Source organism: Tenrec ecaudatus, chromosome 9, assembly GCF_050624435.1.
Source record: "Tenrec ecaudatus isolate mTenEca1 chromosome 9, mTenEca1.hap1, whole genome shotgun sequence".
NCBI lineage: Eukaryota > Metazoa > Chordata > Mammalia > Afrosoricida > Tenrecidae > Tenrec > Tenrec ecaudatus.
The window spans coordinates 151439665-151467247 of record NC_134538.1 but is presented as its reverse complement, the minus strand read 5'-3'; the positions used below and the strand labels follow the sequence as shown (position 1 = coordinate 151467247).

Below are 27583 nucleotides of genomic sequence, written 5' to 3'. Positions count from 1 at the left end.
TGCCTGGGCACTGCCCCTGGGTCTGCTGTCTTCAGGGCATATGCCTATCCGTTGGGCACTACACTCTCTCAAAGGAAACAGCACGTGTGGGCAAGAGCATTATTAGTGATGGTCAATGCCAGTCTGATATCAATATGGTCTTCCTAATGGTTTGCATTTTTGGGGGCTCAGGAGGGGCTGTGTGACTATGAATTTGGTCCGACCAGCAGTTCTCAACCTGTGGGTCATGACCCCTTTGGGAGCCAAGCTACCCTTTCATAAGGGTCACCTCATTCCTAACAGTAGCAAACTGACCGTGATGAAGTAGCAACAAACATAAATTTATGGTTGGGGCATCACCACAACATGAGGAATGGTATGAAAGGTTCACTACATTAGGAAGGTGGAAAACCACTGCATTAGATGGTCTTGGGGGCTTGTTTTGCAGACGGTGGAGAGCCTGGGCTAGGTGTAGAGGAATCCTTTCTTCGTTTGCTTCTGGGAGGCTCGGCTTATACTCATTGTTATTCTTTTGCGTCTTGGTTTCTGCGTGGCAGCTCTCGAAGCCGCATGCCCACCATGTCCAGGGCGCCAGCTCACCCTCAAGCCCTGGGAGTCCCACTCTGCCCTCAGGACACATGCCCTCTGCACCCAGCAACCTCGGAGGGGGTCCGAGATGCTGCTAGAGCACTTCAGTTTTATTCATTTATTTCTGAAATGAAACACCTTTCAAAAGAAGTTCCAGAAGTCGCCCTCCCTCAGCCACTCTGTTCTGGAGGTCATTAAGGTCAAAAGGCTCTGGGCACAGTCAATTCTGGATCCGCATCAGCTGAGCCACATCTTCCCACCTGGAGCTAAATTCCTTCCCCTCTTCTTTCTCTGCACTCCCTTCCTGCTACGATATCTCCGGATGCTCATAGAAGACTCACGTGACTGACTCCAGCAGCATGCCCCTTGTCGCCAGACTCCCTGCCACTCCATGGGTGTAAACGTTTGATGTCCAAATAGTTACACCTAGGGCAATGGCAGGGGCTCTGGCTCCAGGTCAAAAATCCATAGGTGAAACTAGAGACATGGGAAGTTTACATCTCGGTGTTTTTGTCTCGAGCCTGAAAGCAGTAGGGCAGGCAGGCTGATTGGCAGCTCGGGCAGGGTCCCTGCTACACTACAGCCTTGAGACACCAAATCCCTTCTTCTTTGAGACATCTCGGATTTTTCTTGGAAGGCCTTCAACTGATTGGATGAGGCCCACCGACCAATGGATGGTGATTTCCATTCCTTCAATGAAGTGTGGACAGCGCTTCCACAAGGCCCCTCCGTAGTGGCATGGAGATGAGTGATTGACTAGACAGCTGGCTGGGTACCATCACCCAGCCAAGCGCCCACATAACACTCACCAGTGCACTGGGTCAGGGAAGACCCCAGACCCCTCTTGTCCCTCCTTACTGGGGCTGCCACAGTGCTGAGAGAGTCGAGGGTAGGAGGGTTCATGGGGAAGGGGGGTCCAGTGGTGGGCTGGTTGGTGTCTCTGGGTCAGAGCCGAGGAAGATCTGGGATAGCTGATAGGGAGAGGCGCCTGACTCTTGGTTTGTGCTGACCACTTCTCCATCTCATTATGAGCCAAGCTCTGGCTTCCAGCTGAAGCTTCCTCTAAGCAGGGCCAGCCCTGGGGGCAGTCTGAAAGCAGCTGGTCTGTTGCCCATTTCCCTGTCCTCAGCTTTTTCCCACCAAAAGGAAGTGCTCTCAGTTTCATGGCCTCTCTGATGCCTGATGAGCTGCTAAAGAAATTAAAATCCGCTCCTGTCTTTCAGAACAGCCCCAAGGGGCCTGGTTCTGTGGGCAGGGGCCTCCATAGGAGATGTTGGGCTCAGGGAAGAGGGGTTGGCATGGCCTCCTGGGGGCCGTGGGTGGACTCCAGGGAGGCGCCTAGGTTGGCCAGGGCAGGGGCATCTGGACCTGAAGCCTGTGTGTGAGACTGAGTGTGAACTCGCTGAGGTGGGCCAGGCAGCCGCAGCTTCACCAACCCACCAAGAGAAAGGAGACCGGCAGTCTGGACGCATCAAATAAAAAAAAACTGGCTTTCTTGTGGAGCCAAGGGTTTTGTTTTTTCCTTTCCCTTTGGTTTTGTTTTGTTTTAAGTGACCACCAGAGACTGCTGATGGGCAAGGTGATCTGAATGGTGGGAGGAAGCTTTGGCTTGGAGTCCAGCCTCGGTGGATTTGAGGGAGCCCTTTAAAGAGCAAATATCTGGGGACCCGTCTCCAAAGCCCAGAGGCGGGTTCCCAGGACACGTGGCATCTTTTCATCTCCGAGGGCCTTGCGCCCGTCCTGTCTAAGGAAGAGGCTCCACCCCTCGGGGGCGTAAAGAACTGGAGTGGGCTCCGTAGGGAGCAACTGCAGGTCACACTATACCTGTCAGGTGTTCTCCCAGCTTCCTCCGGGACTTCACACCGTGCGGAGCACTGCACCTTCGGTGACCATGCCTCTCATCTTCCTGCCTTTGAGTCGATGCCCCAGAGACTGCACAGGACAGGGTAGAACTGCCCCTGCGGGTCTCCGAGGCTGTAACTCTTTATGGGAGTAGAAAGCCCTGTCTTCCTCCCAACAGCCTAATGTGTAACCACCACACCACGGGGGCAGCTCGGTGCGCACTTTCACCTCAACAGGAGGAACTCTTTGGCTGCAAAGAGACACAGGGTGTAACCATCAGGGAACATGCCAAGCAGAAAGTGGGCCGTGCTGGTAGCATTGTTGGGAATTCAGGGAAGGAGAGGGATCCTCTAGCGTGGAGGTTTGGGGGAACCGGTTACATTGGTTCTCAAAGTCTAGTCCCCATATAGTCCCACCTGAGAACTTGCTAAGGTCAATCGTGGGAACCATGGCTTGGACAGGTTTGCTCTTCAACGGTGGTTCTTGAACTTGAGTCTGTGTCAGACTTACGAGGAGCCCAGTTGGCCCTGATGGGGATGCATTAGACCGTTCCCTACAAGGTCAGCGGTTCAAACTCACCAGCTGCTTCTCAGGAGGAAGTTGAGGCTATCTGCTCTAGCCTACACTGTGTCGAATCCACTCGATGGCACTGAGTGTAGTGTGGTTTCCTCTAAGCCAGCAGTTCTCAACCTGTGGGTCGCGACCTCTTTGGGAGATCGAACGACCCTTTCACGGGGGTCGCCCAATTCATAAATGTAGCAAAATGACAGTGATGAAGTAGCAACGAAAATAATTTTATGGTGTGGAGGGGTTACTACCACATGAGGAACTGTATTAAAGGGTCGCGGCTTGAGGGCGATTGAAAACCACGGTTCTAAACAGTGTAGGTCTGGGATGGGGATAGAGAATGTCTAGCAAGTTCTCGTGAGGCAACCTGCTCTGCTCTGTGACTGGTCTGCAGCTGTGGATCAGTTTCCCGTTTTCTCTACAACTTAGTCTCCCCATCTGCAAAGTGGGGTAATGATCATGTCTACCTAATGAGGTAATTCATGTAGAGTCCTTAGCACCTAATACATAAGACCCGTCCTTGTCATCAAGAGAAAGACGGGGCTTTCTACTCCCATAAAGAGTTTCAGTCTTGGAAACCCACAGTGGTAGCTCTTCCCTGTCCTGTAGGGTTGCTATGGGTCGACATCGACTCAATGGCAGTGACTTTGGTTTTGGCTTGGTCCTTGCTGTCCATGACTTTGTAGCGTGATTTACAAATACAGCGAGCTCTCAGGAGAACTGGATGACAGAAGATGGCCAAGGAATGCAGTGGGCATATACTTTATCTTGTTGTAGGGGCGCCACCACTGTAGGTAGCGCAGTGGGAGAAGGACTGGGCAGAGAACTGTGAGGTCAGCGGTTCCAACCCACCGGCTACTCTAAGGGAAATGATGAGGCTGTCTGCTCCTACAAAGATTGCCAGTCTCGGAAACCTTTTCTCAAGTGGCTATGAATCGATTTTCAGGGGACACCCGAGGCTCCCTACTGCCAGAAAGAGTCACAGTCTCAGAAACGCACCTTGCTTTATAGGGCTGCGAGCAGTCCAAATGGACTCTGGGGCCATGAGTTCGGTATGGATCGACTTGCTGGTAGCGGGTTGGGTCTTGTTTTCATTACTGAGATACAATTGGCATGCCACAAACTACTTATTTAAAGGATACCATTGAATGAGTTTTGTCAGAACTACACACCGGTGAAGCCATCCTCATCAAGGTAACAGATCCATCCATCACTCTAAAGCTTTCTTCAGGCCCCTTTGTCATTCTTCCAGTTTGTTTTGCTTTGGTTTCACATGTATAATTCAGCAGCATTGCGTACGTCCACCGGGTTGAACCATCATCCTCAGTCTCCGCTACCAGACTTTTCATCATCCGTAACAGAAACTCACTGCACCTGTCACCCACTCTGGTAACCACGGATCCGTGATGGCCTCTAGGTGTTTACTGGCTTTGATATGCACCTAAGTGGGATGCTATACTATGTATCCACTTGTACGTGACTTATTTCACACAGGACCGTCTTCCAGGTTCATCCACGCCGTAGCATGTATCAGAACCCAGGACTGCTCCATCCCACGCATCGGCCCTGTCCTGTGGAATTGCGCATGTGACGGACACTTAGGATGCCCCTTTGGGTCAACCTGTTTGGTCCACTGTGAATCGTGCTGTGGTGAAGCTCAGCGGGCGAGCATCGGTTCGAATCCTGGGTTTCAAACCTCTGGGACACTTGCTGGGAGTGGGGTTGCCGGGTCACATGATAATCGTATGTCTCACGTGTTGTTTTCTGTTAGCACTGCCATTTTCATGTCCACACCACCAATGGACCAGGGTTCTTATTTCTGCATAGCTTTCTTTGCCAGCACTTACTGTGTTCCGTTTTTCTGATAACCGCCATCCTCACGGGTGTGAAGCGAAGGCTTGGATTTGCATTTCCCTAGGATGCACTGAGCATCTTTTCAAGTGTTTCTTGGTCACGTGGGTATCTTGTTTGGTGAAAAGTGATCTGCGCCCCACTTCCCACCCAACTTAATTTTCGACTGGGGTGGTTCTCTTTGCATTTACATGAGTTGTCAGAGTCCTTTTCATATTCTGCCTCTTAAACCCTTATCAAGTATCTGGTTCCAAGAACCTCAGCCTACAGCTGGGAAGTCGAACTGCCTTGGGAGGGCGGGGGCAGTCTCCAAGGCTGGACTCTTTGTGGACACAGACTGTCAGGTGGTTCTCCCAGGAGCAGCAGAGCTCTGTAAACACAGACGCTCTCCTTAGATGTAGCTCTCCGTCACTGAGTTGATTCTGACTCACACTGACCTTACAGGCCAGGGTAGATCTGTCCCTGTAGGTTACTGAGAATGTAACTCTTTACAGGAGTTGAAAGCCTCATCTTTCTCTCAAAGAGCAGTTGGTAGTTTTGAACTCCTGACCTTGTGGTTAGCAGCCTAACACACACATGACTCACCAGGCCACCAGGGCTTCTCCTTAGATATATGGCCACATGCTAATTTCTGCTGCTCTGTAGCTAGTGTCTCCATTCCACTCTGTGGATAAAATCTTATGATGAGTAACAATGCTTGGGTTTGATGATGCTTCATTGATCTATTTGGGCTTTTGTTTCTTGGGCAAAAAAGGAAAGGTCCAGGAAAGTGGAGGAGAAGCCAGCTGTCTCTTTCTGTGGTTGGAGGCCAGACAGACAACCGAACAGTTGTTAATACATTGCCTGCTTCTCCTTCTCCCTCCATACTCCAGTGTGGTTGACAGTCTTTACTTGGCCTGTACAAACGACCATTTCCTTGAGCTATAGGCTCATCCTGAGGAAGCACCTTGTCACCCTGATAGGACATCAGTGCCCTGCTCTCTGAGCGGTGATGTGAGAGATGACTGGCTCCCATAAGGCAGTGCCCGCAGCTCTCTGCTTCTTCCATGATGATGTCTGGATGGTTACTAACCTCCATCTCAGATGGTCACGTTGCCCGAGGCTCCTTTCCGTCCCCAGCTGTGCCCCATCCACCAGCTGCTCGCAGCTGTGGGCACTTGGCCGGGAGTTAGCTGTGACCTGGCCCACATCCTGGCTATTGGGATGGGGAGCTGGTTTGGGCAAGCACACAAAAGGCTGTGGTGTGGTCAGGTGTCGATTCAGGTGGGAATACAGGCCATTGGTGGGCTGCCCCATTGATTTTTACAGGCTGAGCATTTTGCCTCATTGATTTTTCACTGCCAATGGGATCATGTTCATCTGCTCACCAGAGATTGCTTCATTTCTTTCCAAGGTATTTTTTCCCCTGGTGCCTGTTTGACACCATGGCAGGTGGTACTGCCCTTCGTCCCTGTAGATGCCAGTCCACCCCTGTCTTGTTGGATACGATGTCCTCAGAGAGGCCTCTCCTTTCTCTGAATCTCAGTGACCTTACTGCTAATAGACTCACTGCCATCAAGTCCACGGGACTCACAGCCACCCTCTGGGACAGGGTAGAGCTGCCCCCCTGTAGGTTTCTGAGACGGTAATTCTTTATGGGAGTAGAAAGCCTCTTCTTTCTCCCAAAGAGTGATCGGTGGTTTCCAACTTCTGACCTTGTGCTTAACAGCCCAATGCCTGTGTAACTAATACACCATCAGGAATCCTTTCAGGACCAGCAAAACCCCCAAGTCAAGCAACGGCCCCAGCACGGGCGTTAGAAACACGCTGCAACGAGCCATGAGAAGGTGCAGCCGGCGAGGCTTTACTCTAAGGGCAGCAGCTCCTGGGCGCTCAGAGGTTGGGCAGGCACTTGTCATGGACGAGGGAGGAGCCCACGCCTGTTCTCTATAGAGTCTGTGGTAGATGCATCATCTGGTGCCAACTTGAGCCTCTTATGAGTAAAGGGGTGGAATTTAGCCTGTCAATCAGGTCGCTGCTTGACGACCTCATTTGGAGGTGCTACAGAGATAGCTAGCTCAATGGAGGCGGGACAAGCACACTCTCTGCTTGGTATTCCTGATGACAAGACACTAGAGCCACGTGGAGACCCACGCCAAAGCTGAGATGCTGCCACCGCCACTAGATCCACAAGACTTTCCACCCATTGGCCTGTAACCTTCCTGCATTCAGTGTCATTGCTTGTGTTTCGGAAGTCTGAAGAGGAATTTATAGATTGGTGTCAGACATAATGGGCTAATATCGGATTTATGGACTTGATCTGGACTGGGGTGGGATGTTGTCTCAGTATTCGATTGCTCTGGTCTAGACAGCTCTTTCTTATCATATACACATATGGGGGTCTATGAATTTGTTTCTCCAGTCAGCCTAGACTCACACAGAGCCTTCTTGCTTCTCCCTTTCTCAATGTGTATGATGTTTTCCTGGGGGATTTTGTACCGTGGAAGAGAGGCAGCTTCCCTCAGGGAGGCTGAGAGGGGCCAGGAGATGGAGTTGTGGCAGTCAAGTAGGGTTCTTGGCGTGTGCAGGGTTGGGTGCTGGGTATCCCTGGGGACCATTGCTGTGCTGTGTGCTGTGGTCATGTGGGTAGAAGGTGAAACTCAAAGGGGGCAGAGCTTTCTTCTTGTTTGCCCACTTCCCCTCATCCTGGGAATCTCCACCCTCCCTCCCACCCCCACAACGCCCCCTCTCCTGACCCAAGCTGAAATCTTAGAGACTCAGGGTTGTGTTTCACCGAGTGAAGCATATTGCCTTGCAGTTTCTTCAACCTTCCTCGTGGGATCTTTTAAAAAGACAAAGGAGGGGAAGATGGTTGTAAAGATGCCTCGTGGCATGCACGCCAGTGCGCCAGCCTGTCCCAGAGGGTGCCCGGGGAGGTGATGGGGGCTGTGCACTGTGCACTGGTGGTCACACATCCCGCCCTGTCCCATAGGGCGCTATGAACCGGCCTCGGCCCAAGGGCAGGGCGTTTGATTTGAGTCGACACTGGTGGCACCGTGGGTTCTTCACTGGTTTGCTGTGTATCACAAGGCCAGCAGTTCGAAACCGCTGGTTGCTTTGCGGGAAAACAAGGAGGCTTTCTACTCCTGTAAAGCGCTTCAGTCTTGGAACCTCAGAGGGTCTGCTCTGCGCCGCCCCGTAGGGTCCCTATGGACTTGGCTCTGCAGCAGTGAGCTTGCTGTGTGAGGTGGTGGAGAAGGAGCCCTGGGCGTTGTGATGCTGAAGCGTGCGACCTCTGACGGGAAGGTTGGTGGTTCAAACTCACCAGTGGCTCTGTGGGCGGAAAGAATGGACCATCTATTCCCGCGAACACCCACAGCCTCACAAACCCCGGTTCCACTCTGCCCCCTGTGGTCGTTGGGAAGCAGAATGGACTCAATGGGACACAACAACAAGGAGATGCTATGGCTGGTTCCGTTCGACAGCCTCGTGGGAGGAGCACCAGTTAACAAGCTCTCCGCTGGGTTCTGTGCCAAAAACCCACCCACTGCCATCGGGCTGTTTCCAACTCGTGGCTGAAGAGGTGGTTGTGGTGATGGTGGTCAGGGGGCTGCTGGTGGTGGTGTCTGTCACGGGAGGGGGCTACAGAGTGAGAAGGGGTGGTGGTGGGAGGATAGTAGGATTATGGGTTGTGTGAGGAGTGGGGCTCCGGCTGCCTGGGGCTTGCCCCTCCTGGTGGAGCACCCCATGCCTGTCTCCACTGAGGGTGCATTGTAGGCATGAAGAGCGGCGGTGTCTGTTCAGAGTGCTGAGTTTGCAGGGCACTTGACCCATCATCACTGGGCAAACCCGTTGCCGGGCCTCTTCTGTCTCCATGGCCACGGCTTCGGAGCAGGACCTGAAAGGAGGTGTCAGCAATCTCCAGCAGGAACCTGCAGAGCGCTGTCTGACCTGGTCCTGGCCCCCCAGCCATGAGCCCCTCCTTCTCTTGTGGTCTTCAAGAAGAGTCTCCTCTGCCCACTCAGGGGTGCCGAAGGAGGGGCACAGGGCCCGGGAGCATCTTGCTGCAGTGGCCGCTGGGGAGGACCAGCCTGTGCCTGCTGTTTCTGAGGCTCCGCACCATGCCTGCCCCTGCCTTGCGCAGGGTGGGGTGGGGGGCGGGGGGGGATCTGCTTTAACCCAGAGACTGGCGGAGGCCCCTGCTCGGAGGAGAGCTGAGCAGGGAAGCAGACTTGGGAGGTGCGACCCTGCTAGCTGATCTGATTCCATGCCCCACGTTGCAGAATGCCTCCCCTCCGCCACCTGCCCCACAGGTGGGCGCCCCTCAGGTGAGAGAGCTGGGGGTCCTGCATGCTAACGTCAGGAAGGGGATTTGCTCAAGAATCAATAGTCTCCCACGTCCAGCATCCTCAGGGTCACAGCGATTGCATCCAGCCTGTAAGACCACAGGCCCCCTGCTCCCCTCCCCTCGCACGTTTTCAGGTACCAGTGTTGGGCCCCCTAAACTTCACGGCAGTCATTTGCTCTGCGGGTGTCTTTATATCTGGAGCGACCACAGCTCCCTTCGGCTTCCGGCGTTGGTGGCCTCTGCCAAGATTGGCGGCAATCGGCTGAAAGATGTTTTGTCTTTTACGAGCTCTGGAGCATCGTGGAATTAAATAGCGCTAATTACACAAATATAGACCAGTGAGGGGGACAACTGTTCACTTCCTGACTCTCTGGATGCAGAAAGAAGGGCGGGGCTTATAGAAGGATGGGAGGGCTTGGGAGTGGGTGGGGTGGGGACTCCCTTTGGGTCCAGAGGGCAAAGAAGGACTATTGCTTGTCCAGAGGGGGGGTCCCAACAGCATGCAGCCCCCCCCCACTCCCTGCTGTGTCCTGTCTGCCAGGGTGGCAGGCTTACTTCCTGCCAGGAAGACTCAGTGGGTCTGGAAGGCTGGCCACTCCAGGGCAGGGGTGGGGCTGCCTGGCTGGGAGGAAGGGGCTTCAGATGTCACGTAGTGACGAGGCTCACAATCTGGGTCTCTGGAGATCCCTACCTTCCACACTGCTGCCCAACCTACTGGGACTCCTCAGGGAGCAACATCTAGTTAGTCACTGTTTCCTACACAGGTGGTGGAGGCACTCCCTGGGCGGCACACAGTGAGTGTATTAACTGATCACCTGAAGGTTGGGGAGGGGGTTGTTGAACCCACAAGGGAGAGCCATACACATTATAGAAAGACCTGATCATTTACCTTGGGAAACCCTGACCCCTGTGTTTTATTGCTGTGAGCCAGAGCTGAACTGGGGGTGGGGGTGGGGGGAAGGGGGGTCTATTTCTCTTGCTGACTTGCTCAGGCCAGGAGATGGGACGGGTGGACCCTGCATATAGTATGGATTTGTGGAAGAGGGTGGACTGAGCCCTGTGGGTTCGGTGGGAGCCAAGGTCAGTGCTGAGAGGCCTTTTGCTTGGTCTAGAATCCCTGGGTCATAGAGGTGCCCAAATCCAGAGGAAGCAAACCCTCGCCCTAGAGAGTGGTCAGGGCCAAGGGGGTCTGGCTCGCCGAGATGGGAGGACCCATGAGCAGGTGAGAGAGCCTCTCACTGGCGGGGAGAGACCAGCATGGGCAGAGGTGACTTAAAGGCCATGTTGGTCTAGAGGAAGAATCGAGAGGAGAGATAGTGGAACAGCAGGATTTTGGGTCACCCGGGGGATTGTATTGTCTGGTCGTGTGGCTCCTGCCACCGGGCAGACACCTTTGACCGAATCCTCCCAACACCAGTCATGCTCTCTGGCCGCCAAGGCTAGAATGCCCACCTCATCCCCTCTCCTGGGGTTCACTTAGGATGACGCTTGGTGACCACCCCTTTCTCATCACCTCGTTTCCAGAGATACTACTTTACCCGGGGATGGGGGCGGGGGGGCATGAGTGTGTGTGAGGTTGAGACTTTGAGAAAGAAGCGTGGATGCTCCTCAGGACAGTGGGCAGCTAGGATGACCATGGTGTGTGCCAGTAGTGACTTTGGCCTTGGTGGTTCACGGTGGGCTTGGCCCAGACTTTGGTAGCTGGGAGCCAAAGATGCCCCAGCCTGAAAGGAGCAGAGGCGCCTGGGCGAAGTCCACGGTCGAGTCCACTACTGTGCTCATAGGGCCAGGATGGGACTTGTATCTGCTGGAGACGGTGGGCTTGGAAAGGTGCTTCAAGGTCAGCGTGCCCCTTCCCAGGTAGTCATCTACCAGCTCACACTAGCTCTGGGCCACATGCAGTGCTGAGAAGCGCCCTACCCCAGCGTGGGCTAAGCTCGCACCCTTCTCTAGGGACTCTACCCTCTGCTGGCCCAGCTTTGGGTGTCTTGAGTGGCCCCCTCTGATGCCACCCCATTTCTGCACCCCTTGGGCTACTAACTACGAAGTCAGTAATTCGAATCCACCAGCTGCTCGGCAGGAGAAAGATGAGGCTTTCTACACCCGCCAAGAGCGACAGTCTCAGAAACGGGGCACGGGGGCAGTTCCACCCTGCCCTGTAACGTCTTTATGAGGTGATACAGAACTCAATGGCGGTGAGGTTTTGGCAACTTGGTCATCAACCCTGGCAGACCCAGACTGGACCTCCCGTCCGGGCAGGACAGAGGGGAAACTTCTCAGACCAGGCACAGCCGGGGCCATCTGACCCCAAACTCCTGGGTGCCTGCGTTCTTGAAAGTAGAAACCAGACGAGCATTTCAGAGGCCGCCTCTGCCATCTGGGCTGCTCTGGAGAGAGTGTTTTTAAAGCCTCACAGGCCTGCGGGGAGGGGAGAGAGGATCAGGCCCCGTGACTCGGCCCCTGGGGGCCCCGGGCCCGCAGCTGCTTGGTGCACCAAGGGTTCATCTGGGCTGCCTGGCTCTGCTCTGCTGGGATGGGCAGACTTGGCCCAGGATGGCAGGTCTGTCTCCTGGGGGAGCTCCCTCTGGGCGAGAGCAGGGCATGTAGGGGCAGGGGCAGGGAGAGTGGGGAAGGGGAGAGCTGAGAATCACAGTGGGCCTCAGGCCCCAGGGTTCCTGCGAAACCGCAGACTCTGAATGGCCACTGTCTGCGGTCATGGCGTTCCCAGGCCTTGAATACACAGGGAGGAAGGATTAAGAAGCAGGCCTTGCTGCTTTTGGTGTGGCTGGTTGCTGGGACCCAGCAGGCTTCAGTCTGGGCCTGGATCCCCTTCCCTTCCTGTCATGCCAAGCCCCCTGCCCCCCATGCCTCCACCCTCCCCCTCCCCCAATTGCTTGATTCTCAGTGCTCCTCCCACCAGAGGGAGAGCACATAACCAGCTGAGGGTCAGCTGCTCCGTGCTGTCAAGGTAGCTGTGACTCACAGCAGCAGGACACGTGGCCCGCTCTGGCCCCTCCTCACGATCCTTGCTGTGCCTGAGGCCCTTGGGGCAGCTACGGCATCCCTCCGTCCCTCTGAAGGTCTGCCTCCTTCTGCCTAACCCTCCACTGCCCAGCATGATGTCGTCCTCCTCCACAGCAAGACTTTCCCGACCATGAGCAGTGGGGACGTCATGTGGCTGGGACAAACTCTCCGGCAAAGGTACTTCGCCTTCTGAGCTGTGACCCAGGCAGTGTGCTCCCTTCTATGTCATGCAGCAAGCTCACTGGGACCCACTCGCTGGGTCTCTAACCTTGCGATAGGTCATGAGCCCTATTTGAAACACCATCCTCAGGTCTATATTCGGAGTGCTCTAGGATTTCATCCAGAGGGTCTGAGGCACAGGAAGCTGACGCCAGGATCAGAACATGCCTCGTGAGACATAAGGAAGCCGTAAGTTCCAGTGCTTCACTGGGGGAACTTGACCAAGACCCTTCCAGCTCGTGCCTCGGTTTCCCTAGCCACGAAGGAGGCACGCTCACACACATGTCTGCTACCCCCCACCAAGCCTACCTCCCACCATAAAGCCAGAGGCCTATGATGTACATGAAAACACTTTGTAAACTCTCTAGTGATTGGGTAGGGTAATTGCTATTTTAAACGGCTCCGTAATAACTTGCTTCTTTACCACTCAGGAGTGTGAGTGAAGGGTGCTATTTCATGAAAATTAGTCTGAGCTCTTCAAAACTTACCACATCAAACAAAGACAGCCCCAATTTCTTTAATCAAAATGATGATCAGCTTCTAAAAATGAGTCCCAGTTCTCCCGAGACCACTCAGAATTAAAATCTGATTTCAAAGGAGGGAAAAAACGGCAGCATGTTTGGGTTTGATTCCAAGCTTTGCAGTTCTCCTGCCTGCCGGCCGCTTCTGCACTTGACCCAGCTCACTGAGCCCTTGGGGGAGCAGGAGGGGGTGGTCTCTGAGGTGACTGCACCTCAGGACTTGTCTTTCCGATTGTAAAGCCAGTATTGGGCACCATGCTGCTCTAATGCTTCAGACGTAGCAGTTATATGCTGGCCTGCTAACCACAAGATCAGCAGTTCAAAACCACCAGCCGCTTTACTGGAGAGAGATGAAACTTTCTACTTCAGTAAAGAGTTGCCGCCTTGGAAGCACACAGGGGCCCTTCTCCCTGTCCCGTATGGGGTGCTGTGAGTTAAAATTGACTCAGTGGAGGTGAGTTTGCCCACTAGGTCTCTATCTCTATGTATCGATCGAGGGGGAGGGAGGGGATTGAACACTGGTCACTTACAGCTTTTACATGCGCAATGTGCGGCATTGACCATGCTCTTCTTGGTGTGTGCGATTCCACACCTATGACTGTTGATTTGATTCCACCGCGACCCGACCGGACAGTGCGCATCTGCTCCAGAGTGCTCCGAAAGCTGCCATCTTCACGGAAGCAGGCTGCTACGTCTCTCACCCTGGTGGGTTCAGACCTTTCGCTTAGCGGCTGAGCGCTCAACCACTGCGCTATGACCACCCCCATGTCAAACAATTCCTCCACTGCTAACAGAACCTCTGCGTTCGCTAGACCCAGCTCCCCAGCCCGGCTTCCTCCCAGCCCCCGTACTCTCGGATGAGCTTTGGGCCCCGTGCATGACCTCACAGACGTGAGATCCTGTGACGTTTGTCTTCATGGAGCTGATTTATCTCACTCCACATAGCCCTCTGTCAGGCCTTCCTTGCTCGCTGGGCTGAGTCATAGCGCTGTGGGCCATCTCTCTGTCTGTACATAGTTCGGTGGTGGCTCCTGTGTGGCTGCCCTGAATAACGCCGCAGTGGGCGTGGTGTCTGTGTGTCTGTCTGTTTCCAGTCCTGCTGGAAACCTTTGGGACTCTGCGCCCAGGATAGGGACCTCCAGCACATTGGAAACCAGTTCAGAGATGTCCCCAGAGAGAGCTGGGGGAGAGGACCCGAAGGGTGGGGTGGGGTTCCTAGACTGGGGTTGTGGTTACGTGTTGGGCTGCTAACCGCAAAGTCAGCAGTTCGAAACTACCAGCCACTAGAAAGTAAGAATGAGGAGACTTTCTACTCTTTCGAAGAGTTTCAATCTTAGAAACCCATAAGGGCAGTTCTGCCCATCCTACAGAATTGCCGTGAGCTGGAGTTGGCTCGATGGCAGTCAGTTTGGTTTATTGACTTCTCTTTCGATGGCCTGGGCTGAAACCTCTTCTGCAGAAGGTCCATGGTGCAGCCTTATGTCGCACTGGGGGTCGGGGGCATAGATCTGCCCACCTGTGGGTCCGGAGTGGTGCCAGGGAAGCCCTGGGCCACCCCTGGGAGGACCGGACTTGTCCCAGGGTGGTTGGTGGGAGCCCACATCTTGGTGATTGTCCCCCCCCCCCCTTTTCCCTTCTGCTTCTCGCGATTTGTTTTTTAATCAGTCCCTTTCCTTGGTGCAAAATGAGAGGCTGGTTATTCCTATCACACGTTATTGTTTCTGTGGCGTCCCCCTCCCCTCCCCTCTGTCCCCAGATGAGGGTGATAAGTGTTTGAGATGCATAACTGTGTCTCATTTCACTGCCTAATAGAAGAGGGAGACTGAGCTCCGGCACCTTTCTGCTCAGTAAATTTGTAATTATAGGCTTCCTCGTCTCGCCTCTTCCCAATGAGAGGCGTGTGGAACTGGCTTGTGTTTCTGGGCGCCAGTGCAGTAAAGCGAGCTCTCTGAGGTGCTCGGCAGGTGTCCTAGAGGGCCTGCCATGAGGTCCCCATCCCTGGGTGGGTGGAGGAGCCCTGACCCTCACCCCAGCCCAGAATCTGTAAGCCCACACCAACGCTGGTGTGGGAAGCCGTGTTGGCCAGCAGACAATATGGCGCTCTACAGCGGTCTGCTCCAATCAGAGGCTGAAGATGGTTTGCCCGCCCCTCCCAAGGGGTTATCATCAAGGCACTGGGGCAGCTATCTCCTCCTCCAGAGCTGACTGGGAGGCAATGCAGGGCAGGGTCCTGGGCTTCCTGTGCTTGGGTGGGAGGCTTGAGTGAATTCAGAGGGCTGCCCCAGCACCTGTATTCTGGGCCCCAGGGCTCGGGGCTTCTTGCAATGACTCAGACCCACGCTCTAACCCCAACTCTGCCAGAGTGCAACCAGGCGCCCTTGCAGAGCTTGGGGTTTAAGGATACCGACCCCAGAGGGCGGTGTCTGTGGTGGCCTGCCAGGCCGTGGTCCACACCTCTGGCTGATCCCCCTTCCTCTTTCTGCCCTCCAGGAGTAGCTCGGGGCTACTCCTCATGGCCTTGCGGGGCCTGCGTCATCTTTAAGTTGGAGAAGCTTGCACCCACAGTTATGGTTCTTTTTCTTTATTTTTTATGATCATTTTATTGGGGGCTCTTACAGCTCTGATAACAACCCATACATCAGTTGTACCAAGTATATTTATATATAGGTTGCCATCATCATTTTCTAAACATTTACTTTCTATTTGAGCCCTTGGTATCAGCTCCTCTTATTTCCCTCCTTCCCCCACCTTCTCACCTCTGTGACGCCTTGATAAAGTATAAATTATTATTGTTTTCATATCTTACGCCGACCGCTGTCTCCCTTCACCCACGTTTCTGTTGTTCATTCCTCTTGAGGGTGGGTGGTGCGTTATGCATCGATCATTATGGTTCCCCTTCCTCCCCCTTCTCCCTCCCACTTCTCCCTCCACCTTCTCCCTGGTATCGATCCCTCCTGGTATCTTTGCTCCCATGACTTCCTGAGGGGTTTAGCTGACCTGGATTCTTAGTGTCCTGAATTCTTATCTGTATGAGGATACATGCTCTGGTCTAGCCTGCAGTGAAAGGCAGGACTGGGGTGATGATAGTGGGGGGGGGGCGAGGAAGCCTCAAAGAACCAGGGGAGTATTGTGTGTTTCATAGGCGCTATCCTGTGCCTTCGTTTACTCATCCCTTCCCTGTGACCCTTCTGGGAGGGGATGTCCTATTGTCTATAGATGGGTTTGGGGTTGGCTGTAGTTCTAAAAGATGCTGAGGACTTCCTGGTGAGCAAGACACACCCACCTGCTTTCCTGGGGTCTGGGCTTCTCTGTAAATATTGTTGGATTTAGGGACCATCGAGTCGGTTCCGGCCCATAACGACCCTGTGCACAACAGAACGAAGCAGTGTCAGGTCCTGTGCCTTCCTCACTGTGGTCCCTACGCTGAGGCCCTCTGCCAAACATGATGACCGTCTCCAGGGACTGGTTTCTCCTGATGATATGCCCAGCGTATGGAAGAAGGCTTGCCGTCCTTGCCTCTAAGGAGCATGCTGGCCTCACTTCTTCCAAGACAGATGGGTTTGTCCTTTCAGCCGTCCAGGTCCTTTCAATATTCTTCTCCAGCGCCACCGTTCAAATGCATCGATTCTTTTTCTGTCTTGATTCAATGTCCAAATTTCACGCCCTTATGGGGCGATTGAAAAGACCATGGCTTGGATGAGGCGCACCTTAGTCCTCAAAGTAACATCCCCGCTTTCTAATACTCTACAGTAGAATTCTTGGACAGCAGATATTTGTGCAGCAAGGGGCGTGTGTTGGCAAATAGCAGAAAAGTGGGGTCTCAACTTGGGTAGGGGCTTCTGTTCTTCATCTTTTGAGTATCAGTCCTCAACACCCTGCATGTCACCTTTGGCCTTCCAGTGACTTCTGACAGAGCTAGCGGCTCATTTTTCATCCTCACCTCCCACTGGACTGTTTGGAGAGATAAGTTCTGACAAATGCCCCCAGTACCAGCACACCCTGGTTTGATCTCTTTGCGCTTGTGCTTGGGCTGACTCCCCACCCACCCCACCTGCCCTCTCCCGGAGGAGGGCCTCCTCCAAGATCTAGGCCTGGCCCAAACACCATCTCCTCCTCTAAGCACCATCTCCCCGCTCCCAAACACCCCTCCCTCTGATACCACCCTATTCCCCAAATCCCCATCCTCTACCACCCCCGCCCCCCACAGTGTCCTTTCAGTGTTCTTGCCCCCTGACCCCAGGTCATCATTGTTTTGGTCCTTTTAGTGGTCAAATCAATACAACTCATGACAACCCCATGGCCGCAGAGCAGGTGGAACGTGGCCTGGCCCCATGGCCATGCCATCTTCATGATGGTTGGCACACCCATCGTTGTGACCTCTGTGTGTTTTGAGTCTTCCAACCTAGGAGGACTCACCCTCCAGCACTACCTTGAATCATATTCTGTTGTGAACCGGAAGGTTTTCATTGGCTGATTTCTGGCAGGTGATCCAACTCCTTCTTGGCAGTGTGTCTTAGTCTGGAAGCTCTGCCTGTGTGTGTGTGTGGGGGGGGGACTTCCCCTTCGAGGTGGGCTGGAGAGGCCCTGCCCTTCCCCAGGGGGCTTGGCCAACACGTGGGTCCTGATTTTGTTTTCCCTCGTCCGTTGGGCACCGTGTTGCTTTTTGCTCTCTCCCTGTGTGGGGGTCGTCTGTTTGGGAGTTGCTCCTCTTTCTGTGCAGACTTTGCAGCTGGGAGAAAGGTCCCTGGATGCTGAAAACAGCCCACACTTAACTCCTGCCATGACGGGGCGGTGGGTCCAGCATTAGACGGTGGTTCATACCCACCAGCCACTGCTCAGGAGCAAGTTGAGGCTGGCTGCTCCCATACAGATTCACAGCCCGGAAACCCTGATAGAGGATTTTGAGGAGTTGGCGATGGAAAGGCGGGTTGAACTCCCCCAGCAGCACCATGGGAAACATCCCCTGTAGAAGTTGACAGGAAAACCCTACAGGGCAGTTCTGCCCGGCAACACTTAAAGTCACCATGCGTCCGAATCCACTCGGCAGCTAGGCGGGTGTTTGTTGTTCTGACTCTTGGTTTCGGTTTGATTTGGAGTGAGAGAGGGACGTTCCTCAGAGCTGAGGGGCCCTCCAAATAAGACATTGGCCATTCCTGTCATGCTTCCTCACGAACGAGAAGAAATCTGCAGTTACCCGCTTGGAAAACGCACACCCAGACAACATGCAGGACTGAACTGCAGGAGGGCCACCGGAGGGGGAAGCTCTTTGGTTCTATGGGGAGGGATTTATCTGCTTATTTATTTACTTGACCATTGTTTCTCTCCCTCTAATGAAATCCTCTCTGAGGAGGGCCTGCGATGGGACGCGGCCAAGATCTGCCTCGTTAAACTGACATCAGGGCTCGGAGCTGGGCAGTGGACCCAGAGGACCGGCTGCTAGTACCGGGTGAAGGGGAGGTGGATGTGGCTGTTAATTTGGACTTGAAGCCACCATGTGCGCCATCTGGCAGAGGAGGCTGGTGACACAGGCTGGGAGCACTTGAGGCGACCGCTGTCACAGAGCCTGCAGGAAGGGTGACTGACGTTCCAGCCATCCTGCTGTGTGTGGCAGGCGCTAGCAGATGCCCCGTCTGCACAAACCTGGGACAAGCCGAGGTGCCTGAGCGGTTGAGAGTGAGATCCAACAATGGGCTTCGACATCCTGGGTTCGAATCCTGCCTCTAACCCAGGGGTCCTCAAAACTTTTTAAACAGGGGGGGGGGGCAGTTCACTGTCCCTCAGACCCATTGGAGGACTGGACTATATTTTTTAAACTATGAACAAATTCCTATGCACACTGCACATATCTTACTTTGAAGTAAAAAAAAAACCAAATGTGGCAAAAACACCCGGCAGGCCGGATAACTGTCTTCGGTGGGCCGTGTGTGGCTCACAGGCTATAGTTTGAGGATGCCTGCAAACCCTTGTTGTACGAAGCAAGTTCTGTAAGGGCCCTAAACTGAGTTTTCTCAGCAGTGACATGGGAATACTGGGAATGCTTTGCTCAGAGGTCTATTAGAGAAGGCACTCGAATTTGGTCCTTTTGCAAAATTTAGCAAAGGAACTCTTTCCCCAGACAGCGATGCATCTGTCACCACCTCTAGGGCCAAGAGTGTGAGGCAGGAGCTGGGGGCCCAGAACCCAGAGGCACAGGGTCCCAGCCAGAGCTTGCAGCACCCCCCTTCCTCCTTCCCTTCCTCCAGGTGCTGCTGGACCTTGCACAGGCCTGAGGCGGGGAAACCTGCTCACCCATGATCATATGGGTCAGGGTCCTGGGCACGGGGAAGAGGAACTAGATCTGGAGTGGCAAACCCAATTCCTGAGCCCTGAAGGGTACACCAAGATGGAACAAGGCAGACTCTGGGAGGGGTCTTGACAGTGCCCTAGCCAACGTGGTCATGTGGGCCCAGGGGGCCGTGGCTCTGTGATAGTGGTGGTGACGAAGATGATTGCTGAGGGCTCTCCTGGGGCTGGGCCACCCTGCTCTGGCTGTCCCGCACACTCCTGGGAGAGGAGACGGTGGAATGCGGCCTCCCATTGCTCTGTCTCCTAGAGCTGTGGGTGGCGCATCAGAACAGAAGTGTCAATCACTGTCCCAGGGTCCTACAAGTCCACATTCAGGGCACCTGCAGGGGCACCTGTCTCTCTCCACTCTAGAGGAAGCGCCATCTGGTTTCTTCTGGGGTCTGGTAGCCCCACGCACTTCTGGGCGTTCCTTAGCGCTGCTAGGCAGGAGGATGCGCCCGCTCATGTCTTCCCTGGTCTGACTCTCTGCTGCTGTTTCCCCTTTGATTTGATGCCACACCGAAGGGATCAGGGCCCATCCTACTCCAGGACGTGCTCATGTTAACAGATTTCACCTTCCAAGAGAAAGAACCGATTTCCAGACCAGGTCACCTGTCCCGGAACAGGTGCTAGGAGGTCCACATCATCAATTGCGTGGGGTGTCACAATTCAGTCAGTAGGGGGCAGTGCTTCAGGAATCCAGGTGGAGTGACTATGGGCTCAGTGTGGGGTGGAGTGGAAGACCGCGACTGTCTTCCGGCATCACAGTCTTCTCTTTCTGCCCGTAGGAGAGACCCTGCTGGTGAGACCGGGCCCTGTGAGGAGACCTCGTGTCTGAGCGCTGCTGGGACCACGAGGACCCGCCTCTGAAATGAAAGCCATGCCTTGGAACTGGGCCTGCCTGCTGCCCCATCTCCTGATGGTGGGCATGGGTTCCTCCACGCTCTTGCCCCGGCAGCCTCCCTCGCTCGCTCAGAAGCGGCCTCTTGTCACGTTCCGAGGGGAGCCCGCGGAGGGCTTCAATCACCTGGTGGTGGACGAGAGAACAGGCCACATTTACTTGGGGGCCGTCAACCGGATCTACAAGCTCTCCAGTGACCTGAAGGTCCTGGTGACTCACCAGACAGGGCCAGACGAGGACAACCCTAAGTGCTACCCTCCGCGGATTGTCCAGACCTGCAACGAGCCCCTGTCCACCACCAACAACGTCAATAAGATGCTACTCATAGACTACAAGGAGAACAGGCTCATCGCCTGCGGGAGCCTCTACCAGGGCATCTGCAAGCTCCTGCGGCTGGAGGACCTCTTCAAACTGGGCGAGCCCTTTCACAAGAAGGAGCACTACCTGTCGGGAGTCAACGAGAGCGGCTCCGTCTTTGGGGTGATCGTCTCCTACAGCAACCTGGACGACAAGCTCTTCATCGCCACTGCCGTCGACGGGAAGCCCGAGTACTTCCCCACCATCTCCAGCCGCAAGCTGACCAAGAACTCGGAGGCGGACGGCATGTTTGCGTACGTCTTTCACGATGAGTTCGTGGCCTCGATGATCAAGATCCCTTCGGACACCTTCACCGTCATCCCGGACTTCGACATCTACTACGTCTACGGCTTCAGCAGCGGCAACTTCGTGTACTTCCTGACCCTGCAGCCCGAGATGGTGTCCCCCCCGGGTTCCACCACCAAGGAGCAGGTCTACACGTCCAAGCTGGTGAGGCTCTGCAAGGAGGACACCGCCTTCAACTCCTACGTGGAGGTGCCCATTGGCTGCGAGCACAGCGGGGTGGAGTACCGCCTGCTGCAGGCCGCCTACCTGTCCAAAGCGGGGGCGGTGCTGGCCCGGACCCTTAGGGTCCGTTCCGACGATGACCTCCTCTTCACGGTCTTCTCCAAGGGCCAGAAGCGCAAGATGAAGTCGCTGGACCAGTCGGCCCTGTGCATCTTCATCTTGAAGCAGATCAACGACCGTATCAAGGAGCGCCTGCAGTCCTGCTACCGTGGTGAGGGCACGCTGGACCTGGCCTGGCTCAAGGTCAAGGACATCCCCTGCAGCAGTGCGGTGAGTGTGGGGGAAGCGAGGGTATCTAGACCCCCTGGGGTGTATCCCTCTTCCATCCTGCAGAGGGGGTAAGGAGACACCTGGATAGCCCTTCTCTGGGCCTTAGCAGGTTCGGGTCATCACGGGCTCAGTGACACTGAGCTTCTAAGTGTTCGAGCTAGAACGAAGCCACCACGGCCCCCCTATCTCCCACTTTGCTCTGCTCGGTGCCGGCTCCCCCGGTTATAAGAGGGAGTGCTAGGCATAGGTGGGAATCGTGTAAAGTAGATGTCGTATGCGCCAGACATTGCTAAAGGGAAGACTGGTTTGGGGGAGCATAGAACATGCACCCACCCTTGTCACGCACCAAGCTTAGACTGAATCCACATGGGACAGAAGAACGCGTGTGCGCCCCACTGCACATTTGGGGGTAGGGATGGACTGTCACGGACGGTAAGAGTTTCTTTCAATACATTTTTGTCGTGGTACAATTACATCCAACACTAAACACCAAACACACTACCATGGAGTTGATCCTGACTCCCGATGAGACGGGGGTAGAACTGCCCCCACCCCCCGTGAGTTTCTGAGACTGTCAATCTTGACAGTAGTAAAAAGCCTCGTCTTTCTCCTATGGAGCAGCTGGTAGTTTCAAACTGCTGACCATGCGGTTAGCAGCCCAACGCGTAACCACTACACCACCAGGCTCCTGGTGTATAGGACACAATACTTGTCGCCGGTTGAACTTTTTTTACATGTACAATCAATGACACTGATGGGATTCAGCGTTGTGCCATGGCCACCCAGCTGCATTGTCAATGCCCCATCTCTCCGAACAGATCCTTGATGTTCCCTAAGCCCCGAAGGGTCTTAAGTTTGTAATCCTTGGTGCCCAGTGGGGACAGAAGTAGGGGGTGAGCCCAGTGAACACAGAAGGAGGGAAGAGAAGAGCTGGCTTGGGGAGGGTTTGGAAGGGGGCAGATTGGGCTTGTTAAGCATCTTCTGTGTGGACAATTCCATGCTGCCTGTCGCAAGACAGTGCTGGGTGGCAGGCGGGAGTGACAGTGAAGAGATGTCTAGGACAGACAGGCCTGATCCCAGTGCTGCCTTGCTGGGGAGACCAGGTGAGACAAGTGACCTAATGCCTGGTCGCCGCCAGCCTCACTCAGATGTAACTCAACATGAGAAGCCTCTGCCTCCCAACCGCTTGAGTCGTGTTCATCATCAAAATGGTACCACTGTTTCTCCATCCTTCGGAGCCCTGGGGCACAGTGGTTACTTGTTGGATTGCTAACGGCAAGGTCAGCAGTTTGAAACCACCAACTGCTTCTCGGGAGGAAGACGGAGCTTTCTGCTGCTGTAGAGAGTTACAGTCTCAGAAACCCACAGCGGCAGCTCTGCCCCATCCTAGAGGGTTGCTATGAGTTTGAATTGACTCAATGGCAGTGAGTGAGTGAGTATTTGCCCATTGGAGGGTAAAATACAGTTATTGACTCTGGGTAAAATTCTGGTGGAACGCCATACTAGGAGATATGATTGAGCTGATTTAATAAGATAGAAGATTTTCTCCCTCACATACACTGTGCCAGGCAGACCTCAGGGACCACTGGCGATGAGCCCACCCTGTGCGCCTTGGGATTCGGCGCGGGGAAGGAGAGGAAGCAGAGGAGGCTCTCTGCATTCTGCCTTTGCAGCTCTGCCTCTCAGGACCAGGCTTCTTTGCTGCCATGTGGACAGGAGTTAAAAGATGTCCTCCCTTTTTGGGGAGGGGGGGTCCTGGGAAGCCAGGACTGTCCCAGAGGACGTGGAAGGGGACTATATGGGCCAATGAAGGCAGCAGTGAACGAGCCACTCAGAGCCAGGCTAGAGAAGCCAGGGCATCGCTGACACCTGCTGACCTCACAGGTGAACTCATCATGGTCTCCTGGGACTTTTCTTGGGGGTGTCATCCGGTCACTCAGTAACTATGGGACAGACCGGAATTTGGGGGCCATAGTCTGCTCCCACAACATAGCAATGAAGGACAGGCCTGATGCTGTGCTGTGTGTGCATGTCCCAGTGACACATTAAGATGCCGGTGAGAGGTGCCCTACGCTGGTCCTGGCAGCTGAGCACCCCGAGGTGGTTCCCAGGAATGAACCGCTCAGGGTTCCACATCAAGTCCGTTTTTAGGGAGCCATCCTCCTGCCTCTCAACACCACATATGCACATGTACGCAAACAACACACATGAACACCTAGACACACACAGACACACATGTGTGCACACACCACACATATGTTCATGTACCCGTAAATGCACACACTTGTGCACACATGAGCACACCCATACACATGTATCCAGGTGCACACACAGGTATATGTGTGTGCACATGTGAGTACTCAGGCCATGCTGGCACACATATGCACAACACATACACACATGTGAACACACATGTATACACACATGTACAACACACATAGCCATTTGCATTGCGCACACATAGAGCACACATGTATATGCACACATGCATGTGCATACACACTGATGCCACAGGCGTGTGCTTGTGTGCCCTTGTGAGGAACTGGTGGTGTGTGTCTGGACCTACAAAACCGAAGCTCACCCTTCTGAGCCAAGAGGTAGGGCCGGCTCTCTGGCACATTCCAGGATTAATCTAGCTCGAAAACCTGTCTTTTGGGGTCATGCTTTTGGGTGCAGTCTCCACTGTAGGCATCCGTTGTGGGTGGGCAGGTGTGTGTCTTCCTTGGTTGCTAACTGCCACCGCACACACAGTCGGGCTGGCCACGGAAGTCTGCAGAGAGACAGGTCCTGACACTGTGTGGCTCCCTCCGAGGGAACAGCGAGAGCACAGCTTTGCTGCCAGGCGGCTGCCAGGCCTGGGAGCCCTGGAGCCAGATAACAGGCTTTTGATTTTTCTTTGGGTTTAATTAGCCCTTTCAAGCCAGAGGCCGGTCAGTTCAGGGCTGAGGAGAGAATGGCAGAGGCCAGGATCGTGGCCCAGGGCTCCGCAGGCTCTCCAGCTAGGCTGCAAAGGGCTGGCCCGCCTTGAGTCCAGGGTCTGCTTCCTTTGGTTAAGTGATGCCCTGCTTCTCTGCTCCCACACTCCTGGGGCAGTGCAGGGGGACTCGGTGCGTGCAGGCCACAGATGCACTGACAGCGGCCATGTGGGCTGCTCAGATGCCCAGGTGCTCAGGCTGACTTCTGGGGCCCCACGGTCACATTGTTTCTTGCTCTGAGATCCTGGGCTGCCTGCTGGCCACTTGGTGAGCCCCAACACCCCCTGGGCTGTGGTCAGCAGCAGGATGGGGTGGTGCGGAGCCGGATACCACTGTGATATAGCCGAGTTGGCTGCGGGACACCCCTGGAGCTCCAGATGGGCCTGAGCTTGGTGGCCAAGGGAGACACACTGGGCCCCCACGAGCACTCAAGGAGCTTCTGCTCTTATTCCAGATGTGTGGAAAGGCCATCAGCCCTCCGGGTAGGTCAGGGCCGAACTGCACTCCGGTATGGTTGGCTTTTGAATATTCAAACGCCGGCCCTTTCTTCCAGTGCACCTCTGGGTGGACTCCCACTGCCCCAGAAAGAGCAGGCAGTACCTCACATTGAAGGCCCAGAACAAACACCGACCCAGCAAGGCGTCCACTCAGGGCCACACAGTCCACCAACTTGCTTCTACCCCAGGTCCTCAGCCTCATCCTTGGATGTGTGAGGACATGGGAAACTGCTCTCCACCGAACAGCCTGTAAGCACAAGTTAAGCCTGTGCTTGCCTGACTGACCGGGTGTTTCCCTCCCCATCAGGCATTGTCCAAGAGGCTCTGGTGTTGGAGGCAGGTGCTGCGGGGTTGGGAGAGGGACAGCTGCCAGCCAGACCCAGTAGCAGAATCTCTGACGTGGTGCAAATGCGTGAAGCTGTTGATGGCAGATTAGCAAGTACGCACAAGGCAACGCGTGCTTACTTTGCACACGGGCTAATCTCTCAGCCTTTGGGTGGGGCATCTCACGGTGCAGGGGCTGGATTCCTGGGCTTAGGACCCGAGGTGCCTGGAAGAGTGAGAACACCTGGGGGGGGGGTTCTCTTCAGCTGCCGTTGGTTGAGAACCTCCTCTGGCGGGAATGCTTCTCTGACGTCAAGGTTTAGGGTTTCTGCAAAGACTGGGGACTTCACCTTGTGCCCCACAGGGAGCCTTACTGGTGGGGAAGGAGAGTCCCTGTGGGGTGCCCTTGTCGCTTCTTGGGCTCACCAGTTCCCCAGCCCGGCAGTCCTAGGGGACGGGTCACACCTGGGACAGGCTGGCATGAGCACCCGCTGGATTGTCAGCCAGGCTCTTAGCACCTCCAGTTCTGACAGCCAGGAGGGTAAGCATCCAGGCCGGCCTGGCGCGGCCCCCAGACTCAGGCCCAGGTTCCTGCACCTGTTGCCCTGATGTGTTTGCTTCTCCTGGTCCCCAGGGAGCTTGACTCGGGGGTCAGTGGGGCTTATCCTGTTGTTGTTGGTGGCTGGCTGGTGAGATTTTCTCCTGCCCAGGGACACCTCCAGATCCCACCCCAGGGGGAGAAACCCCAAAGACCTCAGGGAGGTGAATTCACAAAAGGAAACGAACCACGTTCACAGTGGTATGCACCCACCTGTCTATCTGTCTCTGCGGTTCCACATCTCCAACACCCTGAAGTCAAACTCGGGTCCCCTCTGCAGTTACTTCCCCTCCTCCCCAGTCCCCAGGCCGCCACCAGTCTGCTTTCTGTCTCTGTGGATGGCTCTCTTCTGAGAAGACCCTCCAAAGGGCTTCCTACAAGACCTGGCGTTCTGGGCCTCGTGTTTCCCATGTGGGGTCGTGTGTCTGTGGTTTATCCACATCACAGTGTGTATTGGTTGTGCTCCCCACCCCAGCAGAGAGGCACACTCGGAGAGAAGGACCATGCACACGCGCAGGCTCTGGGCTCCCTGCTTCTGTCCGGGCTGCTCCCCTCGTCCCTCAGTGGCCTGCTCCTGCTCACTCTCTCTGTGCCATGTCATTGTCGCCTCTGGGGCTCCCTGTTGGCCTTACTCTGTCTGCACCCTGGTCTCTCTTACCCCTGTATACCACACAGCAGTGAGGGCAGCAAGCAGTGTTTCCTGTGTGCTCACACACAGCCTCTGCACATGGGTGCACCCCATGCGGGCTCCCACACCCATGAGCATGCACACACATGCATGCATGTGTATCTTGGGCACTATGTATGCTGTGCATGCATACAAGCATACACAATGTAGATACATACACCCAGACATACGCTCAAGTTCATGCAACAACCTCAGCACCTTCCCCTTATGCCCTGTGGGTACACACACGAGGCATGCCCATATACCCTGGGCACTCGAGTACAATGCACACGCATACACACACGGAACAGGTGCACATACCCCATATACAAGCATGCATCCTGTGCACACACAGCCACCATGCATGCATATGTGCCCAGTATACACACACACCATGTACATACATCCTTTGCATACACACCTCGTGCACAGGGGCACACCCATCCCCCCCATACAGCCCAGGTGCGCGCGCGCGCACACACCCACACACACACACACACACATCCTGTGTCCACACAGGCCAGCCCCAACTGAGCAGTCCTGTTCTGATTTCTGGATTTTTCCTTCAGCCCCTCTTATTCTCACAGGGTAGCTGCTTGGCCTGGAGTCTGGGCCACTGGGCTGCAGCTGTCCCGAGCTGGAGCAGTGACCAGGCCACGCAGCCTTCCCGTTTCCCTATCCTCTCAACAAGAAGTGAGAGTCCTTGTCTCTCTTGGTGGGCGTATTGAGACTCATAGGAACAGAAACAGACGTGGCTTCTCATTAACAATCAGTGACAGACATGGGTCCCCTTAGACCTGACCCATCGGGCATCCAGGCGATGGGACAGAGGGACCTGATCATGATCCCATCCTTCCAGCCTTCTCCACTCAGATCTGCACTGGAAAGACGGGGGCTGTGCCCACCCCAGAGACCATGTTCAATAATGGGCACTGGCCTGTGCCCCTGGTGTGACTGCTGAGTTCAAAGGCAGGGACAGACCCACCCTGCTGCCACCTGGGGCATCCCTGAGCCCCTGCCTGTTGCTGGGCAGCATCGGTGGACACGGGGCGGGCCTGTACCCCGTTTGGCTTCCATTAGTAGTTGCTTCCAGGCTTTTCCTGGTTTCTGGGCCCGCCATGCTGCCCCTGCACATGAGGCAGCCTCAGAGGGCCTGAGGAAAGCCCACCTCTGCCTTCCCCACTGCGGGGGCTCCCCTGAGCCTCTGCCAGAGCTCCGGAATAT

At 55.0% G+C, this 27583-nt stretch overlaps 1 protein-coding gene across 2 annotated transcripts in view; it reads left to right on the top strand.

Annotated features, from left to right (window-relative positions):
• The window catches only part of PLXNA4 (plexin A4), a 457211-nt gene that overhangs the window by 46909 nt on the left and 382719 nt on the right, over positions 1 to 27583 (top strand). For both annotated transcript variants that reach the window (XM_075558680.1, XM_075558681.1), the window contains exon 2: positions 20031 to 21298. In XM_075558680.1, coding sequence (XP_075414795.1) covers positions 20114 to 21298 — 1185 coding nt within the window. In that variant the 5' untranslated portion in view covers positions 20031 to 20113. The remainder of the gene's footprint in view (positions 1 to 20030; positions 21299 to 27583) is intronic.